The 17,289-nt window shown below is 34.8% G+C and overlaps 1 protein-coding gene across 1 annotated transcript in view; it reads left to right on the forward strand.

Moving 5' to 3' along the window:
* FSTL5 (follistatin like 5) overlaps positions 1–17,289 on the forward strand; it is a 667,511-nt gene that overhangs the window by 219,997 nt on the left and 430,225 nt on the right. The window contains exon 4 of the mRNA XM_032465748.1: positions 11,748–11,996. Coding sequence (XP_032321639.1) covers positions 11,748–11,996 — 249 coding nt within the window. The remainder of the gene's footprint in view (positions 1–11,747; positions 11,997–17,289) is intronic.

Raw genomic sequence — 17,289 nt, forward strand, 5'->3', positions numbered from 1 at the left:
ATAATTTTATTAAAGTTTATTTCAGCTTAGATCCACTCTCTGTTAAGAACCTGTTTGATAAAGTATATATTAAGTCACTTGAAGAGGATTGCTTCATGATTGAGAACCTGAAAAGACCATCTTTAGAATTACGTAGAATGATTTTGCTTTATTATTTGGTGTCTTTCATCTTTTAATGTTTCCGTAACATTTATTTTAAATCCGAGGGATTTTTGTAACGCTCTGAAAGCAGAGGTTACAAAATATTGCACTTGTTGAATATATAGCACTTTTGGAGGAACAAACGTCATTTCATCAAGTTGTGAGAGAGCAGGGTATAAGTTCTTGATTAAAATTCGCTTCCTGTGTTATCTGACTGAGTATACTTGAAAGAGATCTTTGACGTGCTGATCAGATTAAATTGATTTAATCTTAGCTGAAACTTACGTTCAGCACTAGTCATGGATAATTACTGTCAGAAAGGATATGTTCTAGCTGTTCATTTACATAATATGAGCTTTCTTTTGGATTGCATGTGAATTAATTAAATTTATTTTAATCATAGCAGCTATATGCAACACACAGCTTCTGGCTAGTATAAAACAGTTCATTAACTTCTAGAAAATGTCCTATTGGCCATTCTAACACAACTCTCTGAACTGGAGTACAGGCCAGAAGAGGAAAACTTTAAGAAGAGAGAATCTAGGAAATATACCAACCTAAATATACCAAAATGACCTCACTTCATGGCAAATTATTCCTCCTCAAAAAGGAAACTCTACTGATTCAGTTAGTGTCCTCAGTTTGTGACAGAAAAATGTAAAATAATCTTTTGACCCACTTTACCTTAATCTCATTCTTCAATTATAAATAATAAAATACCCAATTGATAAATCTTAAACTATTTGATAGTAAGAAACTAGTTGTTAGCAAGATGGTAGGGAAATAAACAAATACAAGATATAAAACTAGACAAAACACAACTGTGTTATAATGGCAGCCCCAATTTGGATCCTATAAACATTAGATCAACAATTGGCATACGTACTGGTATAAGGGTGAGAAAAAAGATTTTCCAAAACGAAACCAGTCATTATTTTACAGTTGTAACTGACACAACTATGGACTTTCTTTTTTAATGTATTGCATTGAACGTTAAAAAAATTATGTAAAAGTAGAAAATTTTCCCTGGTATCATATCCAATTAGCTAATGAATTGTGTTCATTTTTCCATATATTTTCTTAATTTTATCCAAATACTTGCATTCTTATGTCTGGTTTATATCATAACCTAAATGTCTCATCTTTTCCACTTAAGAACATTTTATAATTATTTACCTAGTTTTTTGCTTGTGTTATATTACTTTAATTAGCAGCTAAGATTTCATTAAGCCAAAGGCCCAAAAGTTTGACCCCAGAAACAAAAATATCATGATCACCTGGGAAATTAGAAATATAAATTTGGGGCTTTACTCCAGATCCACTGAATCAGAACTTCTCGGGTAAAGTGAAGGTGGAATCTGTGTTATAAAACTTCTCTAGGCCATTCTAAATGCCAGACTTCAAGAAGAATTGCATTAATATATATTTTTTAAAATCTACTAAATATTTCAGTGTCATTATCAGTTATTTAAAATAATACTGCATTGGAAAGCTTGGTTCAATAAATAATCTTTTTCTTATTTTTTGTTCTAAGTGTTATAGAATGTTTTCTCAACAATTAGATCATGATGTCAGAGACCAAATAATTTTAAGTTGTTTTCTAGAAGATTTGTTCCAATTTATACTACTATCAAAAATTATAAATTATTTTCTTAATTATACTATTAATAGTGTTGGTCCTTTTTCCTGTCATTTTAATTTTTCTAAATTCTATTTGGAAATACACATAATTATATGAACATAAAAATACCTCTTAGGTATTATTTAAAAAACAAATATAATTGATTATTGAAATACATTTTTATTTGTGTATGTCTGTTCTTATGAAAACTAGTTTCTAAAAATAGTAATAACAATAACTAACATACAAATGGAGTTTTACATATGCCAAGACTTTTTTTTTTAACATTTTAATTGGTTTATAATCATTTTACAATGTTGTGTCAAATTCCAGTGTAGAGCACAATTTTTCAGTTATACATGAACATACATATATTCATTGTCACATTTTTTTCTCTGTGAGTTACCACAAGATCTTGTATATATTTCCCTGTGCTATACAGTATAATCTTGTTTATCTATTCTACAATTTTGAAATCCCAGTCTCTCTCTTCTCACCCCCCCACCCCCTTGGCAACCACAAGTTTGTATTCTATGTCTGTGAGTCTATTTCTGTTTTGTATTTATGCTTTGTTTGTTTGTTTGTTGGTTGGTTGGTTTTAGATTCCACATATAAGCGATCTCATATGGTATTTTTCTTTCTCTTTCTGGCTTAATTCACTTAGAATGACATTCTCCAGGAGCATCCATGTTGCTGCAAATGGCATTATGTTGTCGGTTTTTATGGCTGAGTAGTATTTCATTGTATAAATATACCACAGCTTCTTTATCCAGTCATCTGTTGATGGACATTTAGGCTGTTTCCATGTCTTGGCTATTGTAAATAATGCTGCTATGAACATTGGGGCGCAGGTGTCATCCTGAAGTAGAGTTCCTTCTGGATATATGCCCAGGAGTGGGATTCCTGTGTCATACAGTAATTCTATTCCTAGTCTTCTTAGGAATCTCCATACTGTTTTCCACAGTGGCTGCACCAAACTGCGTTCCTACCAGCAGTGAAGGAGGGTTCCCTTTTCTCTACAGCCTGTCTAGCATTTGTCATTTGTGGACATTTGAATGATGGCCATTCTGACTGGTGTGAGGTGATACCTCGTTGTAGGTTTGATTTGCATTTCTCTGATAATTAGTGATATTGAGCATTTTTTCATGTACCTATTGATCATTTGTATGTCTTCCTTGGAGAATTGCTTGTTTAGATCCTCTGCCCATTTTTGGATTGGGTTGTTTGTTTGTTTCTTATTATGTCATATGAGCTGCTTATATATTCTGGAGATCAAGCCTTTGTCAGTTTCATTTGCAAAAATTTTCTCCCATTCTGTAGGTGTTGCTTTGTTTTACTTACGGTTTCCTTTGCTGTGCAGAAGCTTGTAAGTTTCATTAGGTCCCATTTGTTTATTCTTGCTTTTATTTCCATTGCTTGAGTAGACTGCTCTAGGAGAGCATTTTTGAGATGTATGTGAGATAATGTTTTGCCTATATTTTCCTCTAGGAGGTTTATTGTATCTTGTCTTATGTTTAAGTCTTTGATCCATTTTGAGTTGATTTTTGTCTATGGTGTAAGGGAGTGTTCTAGCTTCATTGTTTTACATGCTGCTGTCCAGTTTTCTCAACACCATTTGCTGAAGAGACTGTCTTTATTCCATTGTATATTCTTGCCTCCTTTGTCGAAGATGAGTTGACCAAAAGTTTGTGGGTTCATTTCTGGGCTCTCTATTCTGTTCCATTGGTCTATATGTCTGTTTTTGTACCAATACCATGCTGTCTTGATGCCTGTAGCTCTACAGTATTGTCTGAAGTCTGGGAGAGTTACTCCTCCAGCCTCTTTCTTTCTCTTCAGTAATGCTTTGGCAATTCTAGGTCTTTTGTGGTTCCATATAAATTTTATTATGATTTGTTCTAGTTCTGTGAAATATGTCCTGGGTAATTTGATAGGGATTGCATTAAATCTGTAGATTGCCTTGGGCAGTGTGACCATTTTAACAATATTGATTCTTCCAATCCAAGAGCATGGGATATCTTTCCATTTTTTAAAGTCTACTTTAATTTCCTTCATCAATGGTTTATAGTTTTCTGTGTAAAATTCTTTCACCTCCTTGGTTAGATTTATTCCTAGATATTTTATTACTTTGGGTGCTATTTTAAAGGGGACTGTTTCTTTACTTTCTTTTTCTGTTGATTTATCATTAGTATACAGAAATGCAACTGATTTTTGAACGTTAATCTTGTAACCTGCTACCTTGCTGAATTGCCAAGACTTTTTTCTTCATATGAAGTTTGGTTGATTTACAATGTCATATTAGTTTCAGGTGTACAACATAGTGACTGGATATTTTTATAGATTATGCTAGATTTAAAGTTATTATAGAATATTGGCTATATTTTCTCTGTGTACATTGTATCCTCATATCTTGTTTATATTATACTTAGTAGTTGTATGTCTTAATCCCCTACCCCCAACCCATTCCCCTCGTCCCCTTGTTGATAACTACTAGTTTGTTCCCTGCATCTATGAGTCTGTTTCTGCTTTGTTATAGTCATTATTTTGTTTTATTTTTTTAGATTCCAAATATAAATGAAAGCATATAACATGTGTCTTTCTCCATCTGACTTATTTCACTAAGCATAATACCCTTCAGTTCTATCCATGTTGCTCCAAATAGCAAAATTTCATTATTTTTTATGGCTGAGTAATATTCCATAATATATATATATATGTATGTATATGCTCATCTTCTTTATCCTTTCATCTGTCGATGGACATTTGGTTTGCTTCCATATCTTGGATATTGTAAATAATGCTGCTAGAAACATCAGGGTGCATTTTTTGGGGGGAATTATTTTTTCAATTTTCCTGGGTATATACCCAGGAGTGGAATTTCTGGATCATATGGTAATTCTATTTTTAATTATTTGAAGAACCTCCATACTGTTTTCCATAGGGGATATGCCAATTTACACTCCTACTAACAGTTAGGTCGGGTTCCCTTTTCTTCACATCCCCGCAACTTTATGCATTGTGTTTTTGACAATAACCATTCTGATAAGTGTGAGGTAATATCTCTCTGTGGTCTTGATTTTCATTCCCCTGATGGTTAGTAATGTTGAGCATCTTTTCATGTGCCTGTTGGCCACCTGGATGTCATCTTTGGGAAAATCTATCAGATCTTTTGCCCATTTTTTAATTGGGTTGTTTGTTTTTTTGATATTGAATTATATAAGCTCTTCATATATTCTGGATATTACCCTCTTACTAGACATATCATTTGCAAGTATCTTCTCTCATTCAGTAGGCGGCTCTTTTGTTTTGCTGATAGTTTTCCTCGTTGTGCAAAAGCTTTTAAGGGTAATTTGGTCCCATTTGTTTATTTTTGCTTTTGTTTCCCTTGCTTAAGGAAAAAGATAAAAAAATATTGCTAATATGTATGTCGAAGAGTGTACTGCCTATGATTTTTTCTAGGAGTTTTATGGTTTCTTGATTTACATGTAAGTCTTTAATCTACTTTGAGTTTATTTTTTGTATAAGGTGTGATAAAACATTCTAATTTCATTCTTCTACATGTCACTACACTGTCCAGTTTTCCAACACCACTTATTGAAGAAACTATCTTTTCCCCATTGTATATTTTTGCCTCCTTTAACATAGATGAATTGGCCATATGTGTGTGAGCTTATTTCTAATCTCACTCTTCTGTGCCATTGATGTATGTGTCTGTTTTTGTGCCAGTATCATATTGTTTTGATCAGTTTAGTTTTGTAGTATCTGAAGTCAGGTAACGTGATCCCTTTAGTTTTGTTCTTTTTTCTCACGATAGCTTTGTCTATTCAGGGTATTTTGTGCTTCCATATAAATTTTAGGATTATTTGTTCTATTTCTGTGAAAAATGTCATGAGTATATAGATTGATAAGGATTATGCTAAAACTGTACATTGCTTTACGTAGTATGGACATTTCAACAATATTATTCTTTTCAATATATGAATACAGGATATTTTTCCATTTCATTGCATCATCTTTAGTTTCCTTCCTCATTGTCTCATAGTTTCAAAGTATAAGACTTCACCTCCTTGATTAAGTTTATTCCTATGTGTTTATTCTTTTTGATACTATCGTAAATGGGATTATTTTCTTGCTTTCTCTTTTTGATATTTCATTTTTAGTGTATAGAAAAGAAGCCAACTTTTGTTTCTTAATCTTGTATCTTGCAACTTTACTGGATTCATTCATTAGTTTTTTTGGTGGAGACTTTAGAGTTTTCCGTATATAGTATTACGTCATTTCCAAATAGTGATAGTTTTACATCTTCTCTTCCAATTTGAACGCCTTGTAATTCTTTTTTCTTATTTGATTTATGTCACTAGGACTTCAAATACTATGTTAAATATAAATGATGAGAGTGGCTATCTTTGTCTTGTTCCTGATTTTACTGATTTTAGAGAAAAAGCTTTCAGGTTTTCACTACTGAGTATGATGCTAGCTGTGGGTTTGTCATAATGGCCTTTATTATGTTAAGGTAATGTTTCTTAAACATCTACTTTGTTGACAGTTTTTATCATGAATATGTGTTGAATTTGATCAAATGCCTTTTCTGCATGCATCAAGATGATTATATGCTTTTTATCCTTTGTTTTCTTAACGTGGTGTAGCACATTGACTGATTTGCAGATATTGAACCATTCTTGCATCCTTGAAATAAATCCCACTTGATCATGGTGAATGATCCTTTTTATATATTGTTGCATTCAGTTTGTTGAGGATTTTTGCATCTATATTCATCAGGGATATTGGCCTGTAATTTTCATTTTTAGTGTCTTTGTATGGTTTTGGTATCAAAGTAATGGTAACCTCTAGAGTGAATTTGGAGTGTTCTCACCTCTTCATTTTTTGGAATAGTTTGAGAAAGAAACATAGTAAGTCAAGTAGAATTCCCCTGTGAAAACATCTCATCCTGGATTTTGGTTTGTCAGCAGTTTATTGGTCACTGACTCAATTTCAATACTAGAAATCAGTCTGTTCAGATTATCTATTGCTTCTTCTTCAGTCTTGACATATATGTTTCTAAGAATTTATCCATTTCTTCCAGATGTACAATTTCTGGAATATCATTGTTCATAATGTTCTCTTATGATTGCATTTTTGTGATCAGATGTAATATATCACCTTCCATTTTTATTTTGTTTATGTGGGTATACTTTTTTTATTATTAAGTCTGGCTAAAGGCATTTATTTATTTATTTATTTATTTATTTATTTATTTATTTATTTATAGAAACAGCCCTTGGTTTCACTGACTTTTCTTTTTATTTTTTTTTAAGTCTCCATTTATTTTCTCTCTAATCTTTATTGTTTCCTTTCTTCTGTTGAATGTGGACTTTGTTCTTCTTTTTCTAATTTCTTTAGATGTTAGGTTGTTTATTTGAGATTTTTATTCTTTTCCAGATAGGCCTGTATCATTAACAATTTCCCTCTCTGAACTGTTTTTGCTGTGTTCTATACATTTTGAAAAGTTGTATTTTTATTTTTATTTGTATCAAGGTATTTTCTAATTTCCTTTTTGATAACTTTTGTTGACCCACTGGTTTTTTAGTAGCATGATGTTTATTCTCCATGTGCTTGTATGTTTCTCATTTTTCTTCCTGTAATTCGTTTTTTGTTTCATACCTTTGTGGTTGGAAAAGATGCTAGGTAGAATTTCTATCCTCTTAAATTTGTTTAGACTTGTTTTATGGCCTAGAATGTGATCTATCCTGAGAATGTTTCATGTGTACTGGAAAAGAATGTGTATTCTGATGTTCTGGGCTGTAATGCACTACGTATATCTACTAACTCCATCAGTTATAATCTGTCATTTAAGGCCATTGTTTCCGTATTAATTTTGTCTGGATGATCTATCCATTGATGTAAGTGTGATTTTAAAGTCCCCTATTACAATTGTATTATTGTCAATTTCTCCCTTTATGCCTTATATATTTAAGTACTCCTATATTAGGTGCATATATGTTTATAAACGTTATATCCTCTTATTTTTTTGATCTTATTATCATGACATAATGTCCTTCTTTGTCCTTTATTTTATACTTTGCTTTAAAATCTACTTTAAAACAAAAAGTCTACCCAGCTTACATTTTCCCATGGAATATATTTTTCCATCCCCTCACTTTCAGTCTGTGTGTCTTTAGCTCTAAGGTGGTTCTCCTGAAAGCAGCATATAGATGGGTCTTGTTTTTTGTTCATTTGTTTTCTATCCAGTTAGCCAGCCTATGTCTTTTGATTGGAGTATTTAGTCCATTGACATTTAAAGTGATTATTTCTAGATATTTACTTATTGCCATTTTGTTATTTTCTGTGGGGTTTTTTTCTACTTTTTTTTTTAATTTTTAGTTTTTTCTTTGTGGTTTGATGATTTTCTTCAGAGTTGTGTTTGCATTTCTTTCTCTCTAGTTTTTCTATACCCATTGTAGGTTTTTGATTTATGGTTACCATGGCATTCATATCTGTTGGCCTATATCTACTTGATTTAACCTGATAATCATTTAAGTAAAAACACATTCTAAAACCTATGTGTTTTTTTTTACTCCCCAAACCATGTTCTATGCTTTTGATGTCATATTTTACATCATAATGTCTATCTCTTAGCTACTGATTGCAGCTATAGTTGATTTTATAATTTTTTGTCTTTTAATCTTCATAACAGCTTATTTAAGTAATTGATTCACAGCCTTTACAATATACTTGCCTTTACTAGTGGAATTTTTTTGTACGCTATAATTTCTTATTTCTTATTGTAGCCTTTTCTTTTTCACTGTTAAGTGAAACTTTTAACACTGCTTGTAAGGTCAATTTAATATTGATTAACTCAGATTTTGCTTATCTGGGAAGCTCTTTATCCTTCAATTCTAAATGATAAACTTGCTACGTAGAGTTTCCTAGGTTACAGCTTTTATCTTTCAATATTTTAAATATATCATGTTAATCCCTCCTGACCAGCAAAGTTTCTGCAGAGAAATGAGCTGATAGCCTTATGGGGGTTCCCTGGTGAGTGGCTCTGTTTTTCCTCTTGCTGCCTGTAGAATTCTCTTTTTGTCTTTAACCTTTGCCATTTTAATTATGATATGTGAGTTCATGTTGTTTGTGACCTTCTGTGCCTCCTGACCTGGATACCTGTTTCCTTCTTCAGTTTCAGGAAGTTTTCAGCCATAATTTGATCAAATATATTTCTATCCTTTCTCTCTTTTCTTTCTCAACCCCTTATAATATAAATGTTTGTACACCTCATGCTTACCCAGAGATTCTTTCAACTATGCTCATTTAAAAAAAAAGTTTTTCTTTTTGCTGCTCCTATTGAGTGATTTCCATTATTCTACTTTCCAGCTCACTTATGTGTTCTTATCACCTCGTCTGCTGTTAATTCCCTCTATTGTGTTTTTTGTTTTATTTATTGAATTCGTGAGTTCTCACTGGTTCTTTTTTGTATGTTCCAGTTCTTTGTTAAAATTTTACTTTGTTCATCTATGTTTTCCCCAGTTCAGTTAGCCTTCTTGTTTCTGTTGCTTCAAACTCTATCAGTAAATTACATTTCTCTATTTCTTTAGGATATTTTGGGGGTTTTGTTGTTATTATTCTTTCATTTGAAGCATTCCTTTCTTTTCATTTTTGTTTAAATTTCTTTGTCTCTATAAAATTTGGTAAAGCTAGTTAGATTACCCACCCCAATCTTGATGGAGTGTCTTTGCATGGGAGCATCCCTATTCAGTCTGGGTATGTTCTGTGGCTCTGGTGGGAGTGCTAGGTCTGAAGGAAGCACAGGTTGCATCGTCCTCTGGATTTGGTGTGTTGCTGGGAGGTTGGGCTGGAGTTGGTGAGGCCAGAGCCAGAGCCAGGCGCAAGCCAGGGCTGCTTCTATGCTCAGTAGACCTTACTGCCCTAACTAGGGCAGGGGCAGAGCACCTGAGTGCTTGGGGCTGCACTTCTGTGCTGCTTTCACATTTGCCCCAGGTGCACATGCTTTGTGTAGGGGCTGCAGATGTAGTGCCGCACCAGTGAGCTGGCCCTGCCCCCACTCAAGTATGCACAGGAACTCATGAGCTGGCAATGACTGCATCTGCCCTGGTCTGGGGTCTGAGCTGGCCCCATCCCCTCCGAGTGTGCACACTCCCATTGGCAATGACAGCCTCCATAGTAGTGGGTGTAGTAGCACCGGAGCATGATGGGCTGGAGCAGGAGCGTAGGCAGGCTGAGGGTGTGCTGGGGAAGTGCTGGCAGCCTGGCCAGGGCCCCAGGGAGTTGCAATCTGCTGCCTCTGTGATGTGAATAGGATTAAGTCTGTGTCTGTGCTCTTTAAGCCCGGAGACTGGGTTCCTTATAGACTTCCAAGAAGCTCATTTTCAAACCAGCTTAGAGAACTCACTTTTCTGGTGTTGGACCCACAGGTTGTGGTATCTAACGTGTAGCTTGAATCCCTTGCTCCCCAGGGAGGATTCCCAAGCCTGTGTATCCCCTCCTCTTCTATGTCCTCCACCAGGGATGCAGGTCTGTGCCTGACCCCTTCTCCCTTCCTATCAGACTCCATGTGAACCTTTAGTTATAGCCTTGGTTGTAGAAAAGCTGTTTTGTTCATCCCAGGTAGATTTCAGCAAAAGTCACTCTATATGCATTTATAGTTTTGACATGTTTGTGAGGGGTGGTGAGCCCTGTCTCTTCCTCCTCCACCATCTTGATCTCTCTCTCTCTCAAGCCCTTTAATCTTAGTAAACCTCCAAGGATATACAATTATCCTCCTTTTACAGATGAGGAAACTGAGTTACAGATGGTTAGGTACCCACCCAAAGTTCTGAAGTTTGCAACTGTTGGAGCTGTGATTTAAAATCTGGGATCAGAATCCATACTCTCAATCATTATGATGCAGTCATGTAGAGAGATGGCTTTTAAACCAATCATCGGAAAATATACTCTAAGCATCCAATAAAATTACTATAATTTAAGTTTATAACCACTCAAAAGTTGTTTCTTTTTTTTGCAATATATAATTGTCACTGACAGTAAATATATGTATGCACACATATATATGCATGTATATATGTGTACATATTATTCCTGAATATATATATATACACACACAAATAGATATATATGGTGAGAGAGAAATTTATATATAGACTTCTTTACTTTTCAGTTAGATAACATTCTCAAACAAGAAAAGCCAATTTACCCATAAAAGCAAAAGGACTGAAGTCGCTTAGTTTGATTTTAGTACAAGACTATTTGATCCACCTGTACTTTTCTGATGCCAGTGGAGATTGTTAGACTGAATAACAAGACAGATTCTTCATGATTTGTTCATTTGCTCAAGAAATGCATCTGTGATTGCCAAGTGGCAAAGGTCAGACAAGAAAGGATCTGCTGTTCGAACCCCACAAGAAGTTTTCAAGACACTGTTTTTCATTGCTATTCCCCCTTATTTCCTGCCTTCTATACAGACATTTCCTTTCTCTTATTGGAATGCTGTGAATGTGAAATGTGACATTTGTTAAACATTTACTGTGTGCCAGGGCTGTGCTTTCTGAGGATTAGTACATGCAACGTTTGCTACACTTCTAGGAGATGGTCTATACTCTTAACCCCATATTGAAGGTGGTACAACGTGGCAAATAGAAGCAATTTATCCAAAGACATAAAGCTAGTAAGTTGTAGAGAATTTGAATTGAGGCAGTTTGACTTTTCAGCCCTTGTACTTAAAGACTATAATCCTCATTGGGTTGGGACGTGAGAGTTCAAGGAGGAGGAAAGAAGGGGAAAATGTCAAACGTATTTTGTAAAACGTTCATCTGCTAGTTCTGCCACAAGTCCCTTCTCTGCTAAACACAATGGAACCCTGATTATATTATATTTTTCTTAGACTTTTTTTTTTTGTTCTTTTCATTTGAAACATTGACCACAGCATATAATTTGGACATAAGTATCCAAATGATTTTCTGTTCTTTGTCCTCAGGATTCCTGATTCAGGATGGCCCTTGGGGATCTTGTGAAAACAAATACTGTGGTTTGGGAAGGCATTGCGTTCTCAGCAGAGAGACGGGGCAAGCGGAATGCGCCTGCGTGGACCTTTGCAATCGGCACTACAAACCTGTGTGTGGATCTGATGGAGAGTTCTATGAAAACCACTGTGCAGTGCACAGAGCGGCCTGCCTGAAAAAGCACAAGATTACCATTGTTCACAACGAAGACTGCTTCTTTAAAGGTAAATGCGGGGTGAGCCCAACGTGCCCCCTTCCTGTTTCCTTCCTCTTCTTGACTGATGCCTTTAAGTTTAAACTCTAGCAACACTTTTTTATGGCAAGTGTTTAAAAAGAGAAAGAAAATGTGAGCCTAATGACACCTATAAGCAGTGAGTGTGTAGAAATTTACACAGATACAATTCTGAGCTGTGAGAACAAAGCCGGCCAAAATATGACTCACAGTGTGATACAGCTTACAGCATTGCACCATATGGCTTCCCAATCAGGGTGCTTTTCTTAGGGACACCAAGTGGCCAATTCAGTCCAGAGGCCAAATCCACCCAGTGAAATGCACCTGGAGTAAAATTGAGGGAAGAATGAATGCCAAGCCATGCTGAGATAACATCCCATTTCTTCCTGATTAAAAACGATGGCTTCAGTTTGCCCCACACAATTCAAATTATATGCAACCTGGAAATATGCACAGAAATAACTATGATAAACTCATGCTAAACCCAATTAGTAAATCCGAGATGACAATTATTTAAAATTTGAAAGTTACTGGTATTTATTTTCATGGTACCCAAAATCATTGGGAACTCTTATGGAAAACTACTGCTGAATTAGTTATTTGACAAATTATTTTAACATGCTAGATAAATAAATCACTGAACATCTTTAATGCCACTTATTTATTTATAAGTTTATTTCTTGTTTATTTATTCATACTGGAGAGAATATTTGCTTATTAATAGTCATAATGTTACCAACTACAAACTTGTTCAGCTTGCCATACGACAGGCCAATAAATCTGGAGACAAGGTGTTGGGGCAAGGAATAGCGACTTTATTCGGAAAGCCAGCAGACCAAGAAGGTGTCAGACTAATGTCCTGGAGCACCATCCTCCCCAAGTCAGAATCCAGGCTCCCTTTATACTAAAAAGGGGAGGGAGGGATGCTTGGTTGTTGCAAATTTCTTGGTGTGGGAATTCTTTGTTCTTGGAATCCTTTGTTCTTGCAGCTGTCCACATGGGTTAGATCATGGTGTCCTTGTAAATCTCCAACAAGACAAACGTTATTTTCTATTCCGCAACGTTTATCTCTATAGGAATGGAACAGTGTTAATATCCTTAGAGGTCAGAGCCTTGAGGATGGGCTCTCCTCTCTATGTCAGGCTATAGGCACCACTCTTTTACAGAAGGTGCAGAACCAGCAAGACTAAGCCTAGGGAACAGAGCCCGGGGTTGAAGTCAAAGGAACAGATCTCATATGCAGCCAGATTTGTCCTTTTCTGTTACAATCATCCAGACTGAAATTGTAACATTTTCAATATATACAATTTCCATCATTCAAATAGGTCAGTGATCAACCTGTGATTTCTAATCTTTAGTTGGTTCCACCTCCAAGTTCTCAGACTGTTTCTGAAGTATATTTACCCTTAAAAGCTTGTGTGATATTTTAATTCTTAGCTTAGATTTATGGTAATGTATAATGTTGTTCATTTGCCCACTAATTAAGTTCAAATGACTTAATTTTTTTTCAAAGTTGGTAGAATCAATAAAGTATCACTCCCAAGGTAAAAAAAAAAAACAAAAAAGATACACAGAGCTTTTCAAATGGTACAAGATGAAATGCTCTGTATTCATTGTAGCTACTAGAAGCCCTTGATACAACTTAGATAAATTATAAGAAGAATTTCCTTACCCTAGTGAACTCTCTGCACCTTGAATACATACACTGAGAATTTGATGATATCAGATTGTCTTCTTTTACAGAAAGAATAGCAGTTGCTTTGGTTTCAAGTTCAGTTCATTATCATCTTCCATCTAATCTATTTTATAAATGGCTAACGTTGATTCTATGATCATTGTGTATTAATACTCATAGAAGCATGTATCTTTCTATGATTCTGACCTGAAATGGTATAGTGAGAATTTTACTGTTCCACAAATCGATGCTATCACAGAACTATATAAATAATAATAATGTAAACTTAATGCTAGTAAGTCCATTTAGAATCATATTTTAATGTTGAGGTTTTGTCCAGCTGACAACCAGCAATTGATTACACAGAAAGATATACTATTAAATATCATGTAAGGGGAAAAATGTCTGGTGTATTTAATGTTCTGCTTTATTGCTGGAGGTTTAGCATAATGCAACTCAAGACGTCAATCTGCACGGAAACAGATGAACTGGATATAGTTAGGAAGTTCACCTTCCTTGTGAGTTACTTCGTGAAACAGTGGTTTGAAACACCTTTGTTTTTCAGACTTGTACTAAGCATATTTATTAGATCTATGATTGCTTCAAAATGCTTTCCCATCATATGTAGTATTGCAATTTAATTCATATAATCTGGGTGAGTTACCAGGGGTTAGCGCATTGCCCAGGTCCCAGAATGTATGGGTCTTCTGTTTGTTTATTTGTTTTGGTGGTTTACCTAAAATACATAAAAAAGACTTAATTTCAGAAGAAGGGAAGTGAATAATATAGAATAAAACAATAAATTGCTTGTCTTATTAGTGTGCAGTTAGCCAAATTTTGGACATAAAAAAGATTCTGAATACCTGAAGACCTGATAACTGTGATGGCTAAAGTTAATTCTTGTGATTGTGGATTATATTTTCTGTGGAATTTCAACAATTTGTATTGTTCCCAATAATGGCCCAAAGGAAGAAGCCAGTCAAAATATTATGTTCAAGAACTGCAATAAACTTACACTTAAGTAGATATTTTCAAATGAAAAAAATCAAAACAAAAATTACAGGAATAAGTTTTCCTCCTTAAAAACAATGCTACATTTAGATCTAACAAAAGGTGATTATGAAAATCTTGGGGTAGAAATCAGTAAACAAGAACCTATAGGCCAAGTCCAGGTCCCTGCTAATTTTTTTTAGGCAAAGTTTAATTGGAACATGGTCTCACTGGTAGTTTAGGGCCCTGGTGCTATTGAAATACAAAAAGAGAGTTGAATCTTTACAACAGAGACAGCATGGCCTGCAGAGGCTAAAAAATGTTTTATCTGGATCTTATCAATAAAGGTTTGTTAACTTCTGCTTTGAAAGATTTTTAGTGCCTTAAAATTAATTTTTAAAATATCTGCAGGTCTTTACGAACTTACCTTCTTGGCCGTGGTGGTGAATACACAGGCTTGAATATAAGTGCCACACATAAATCTGATAAATTCAATACGTGAAACAGATAGGACTCTGTGTATCTATTCATTGTTTTAAAATTAAGATTTGAGTCCAGATTAAAAGCATCTATATCTATATTTCTGTCTCTATATCAACACATGTATCTAATTTATAGCTATAGCTCTACCAATATCAATATATCTTCTTTTTATTATTAGCATTAAATATTTAAATGCCTTCATAGTAGGCTCAGCATTTACTATTACTAACTCAAATATGGACATGAATTCACTAAGAATTTTCTTTAGTGATTTATGACTTGTGGAATGCTAGATAAAGCACACATCGATGAACATAATTTTTTTCTAATGATTTCTATTCACATGTATTTGACTATGAAGAAGTTCTCTACCAGGAGATACAGAATATTGTGAAATTTGTTTATTGGCATCAAATACTTTATGGTGTTGCTTAGCATAGAATAAAACTTTCTATTTTGACATAATGCCTAGCTATTCACTGTGATGGGAGTTTTGTCTTAATTCCCCCATCACCACCCGCCCCGCCCCCTCCCTAAACAGCTTTCTAACTGCTGTGATTCATGTGGGTACATATAACAAAGGAAAATTCCTCTCAGCCCGGCCCCGGGTCTGTCTGTCACGCGCAGCAGAATTTACACACTCAGGATCTAGAAGCTGGAATATAAGAAACTCAAGCTACAGCCTATGCCAAAATGAGTAGGGAATCAAACCGTTTTATGAGAAAGTCAATTGTACAGAAACTCTTTTGCCATTGACTGTGTTGAGAGTAAAGCTGCCATAAAGGCAAATGTTGTGTGCACTTAAATGTGCATCACAAACAATAACAACTTGGGAAATATGGTTTTTACAGCTCTCTGTGCGCTCCTTGAATGAGAGCCGACACTGTGTTCTTTCTCTTCGGGGTAATCTGGAGCGATATTCATACCATTTTTAATTCGTCCTTTTACCTGATTATTATTGTTTTTTAAAGGCAGGATTTAATAGAACATAGGCTAGAAAACTAGGTTGCCAATGATGTTTGAAACTAGATCAGTAAATGCCATGTGCAAATCTGCAAGTGCTTTTAGGGTGTCTTTTTTTTTTTAAGGGCACCTTTGTAAATCTTCTATTTCATGTTTAAGCAGGCTTGTGTGCCACTTCATGAAAAATAATTGTGTTGATAAATACATCAACTTTGGTAAATGGTACCCAGAGATTGGTTGGTTTGTTCTGTTCTGTTTTGTCTGGTTTTCAGTCGGGATTGGCCAAACGGAATTACAGGGGGTGGTGAAGTGAATAACGTGGCAAATCATAAATGTACATTAACTCTTTTGAGGCCAGAATGCTGACACTCAGAAACTCTAGTGCCTCTGAATAGTTTGTACCCACAACCTTAAAATAAATTATATTAATCCCTGAATTTCATTAGATCCCTATTACATTTTTCTGATTGGATGACAAAACCAACTGAGCTGTGTTTCTTTTTTTTTTTTTCCTTAATTAAAATTTTTTCTTTATTTTCATTATTTGGTGGGGGGAGGTAATTAGGTTTATTTATGTTTGGAGGGAGGACTGGGGATTGAACCCAGGACCTCGTGCATGCTAAGTATGCACTCTACCACTTAAGCTACACCCTCCGCTTTGTATCTCATTTTTAATATTTATTTTGCAGTGAACTTTTAATCAGTGTTGAGAACATAGTCCTGCCGTCATTCTTCTCATCAAGCAGGAACTGCAGAATCCTCTGTGTGACGCATTCTATAACAGGCTTTAGGAATCAATGCTATGGGTACACTCCTAAATTCACTATTTGTTATTAGAATCATACCAAGTGTTTGTTTCTCCTCTGATTTTTGAAAACTCTGTAAAGGATGTTGCAAACATCACATATGGTACGTGTTTATCTTCCATTTATAGATAGATGGTAGATATGTGATAAATTCCACATATAATATGAAAAAATGCTCCAATCAAGGGTGATTTAAGTATTAGGACCACCCAACAAATGTATTTAAAAAAAACTGTGGAGAGAGGGAGGGAGCGGGGGAGAGAGAAATGAGAAATACTGGGTATTATTTGTGTCAAAATGCTTTCACAACTATTATATTATTAATTCATTATAATAACAAGCCAGAAGGCAGTAAGTCTAAAAGTTTA

The sequence above is a fragment of the Camelus ferus genome, chromosome 2, assembly GCF_009834535.1.
Source record: "Camelus ferus isolate YT-003-E chromosome 2, BCGSAC_Cfer_1.0, whole genome shotgun sequence".
Taxonomy (NCBI): domain Eukaryota; kingdom Metazoa; phylum Chordata; class Mammalia; order Artiodactyla; family Camelidae; genus Camelus; species Camelus ferus.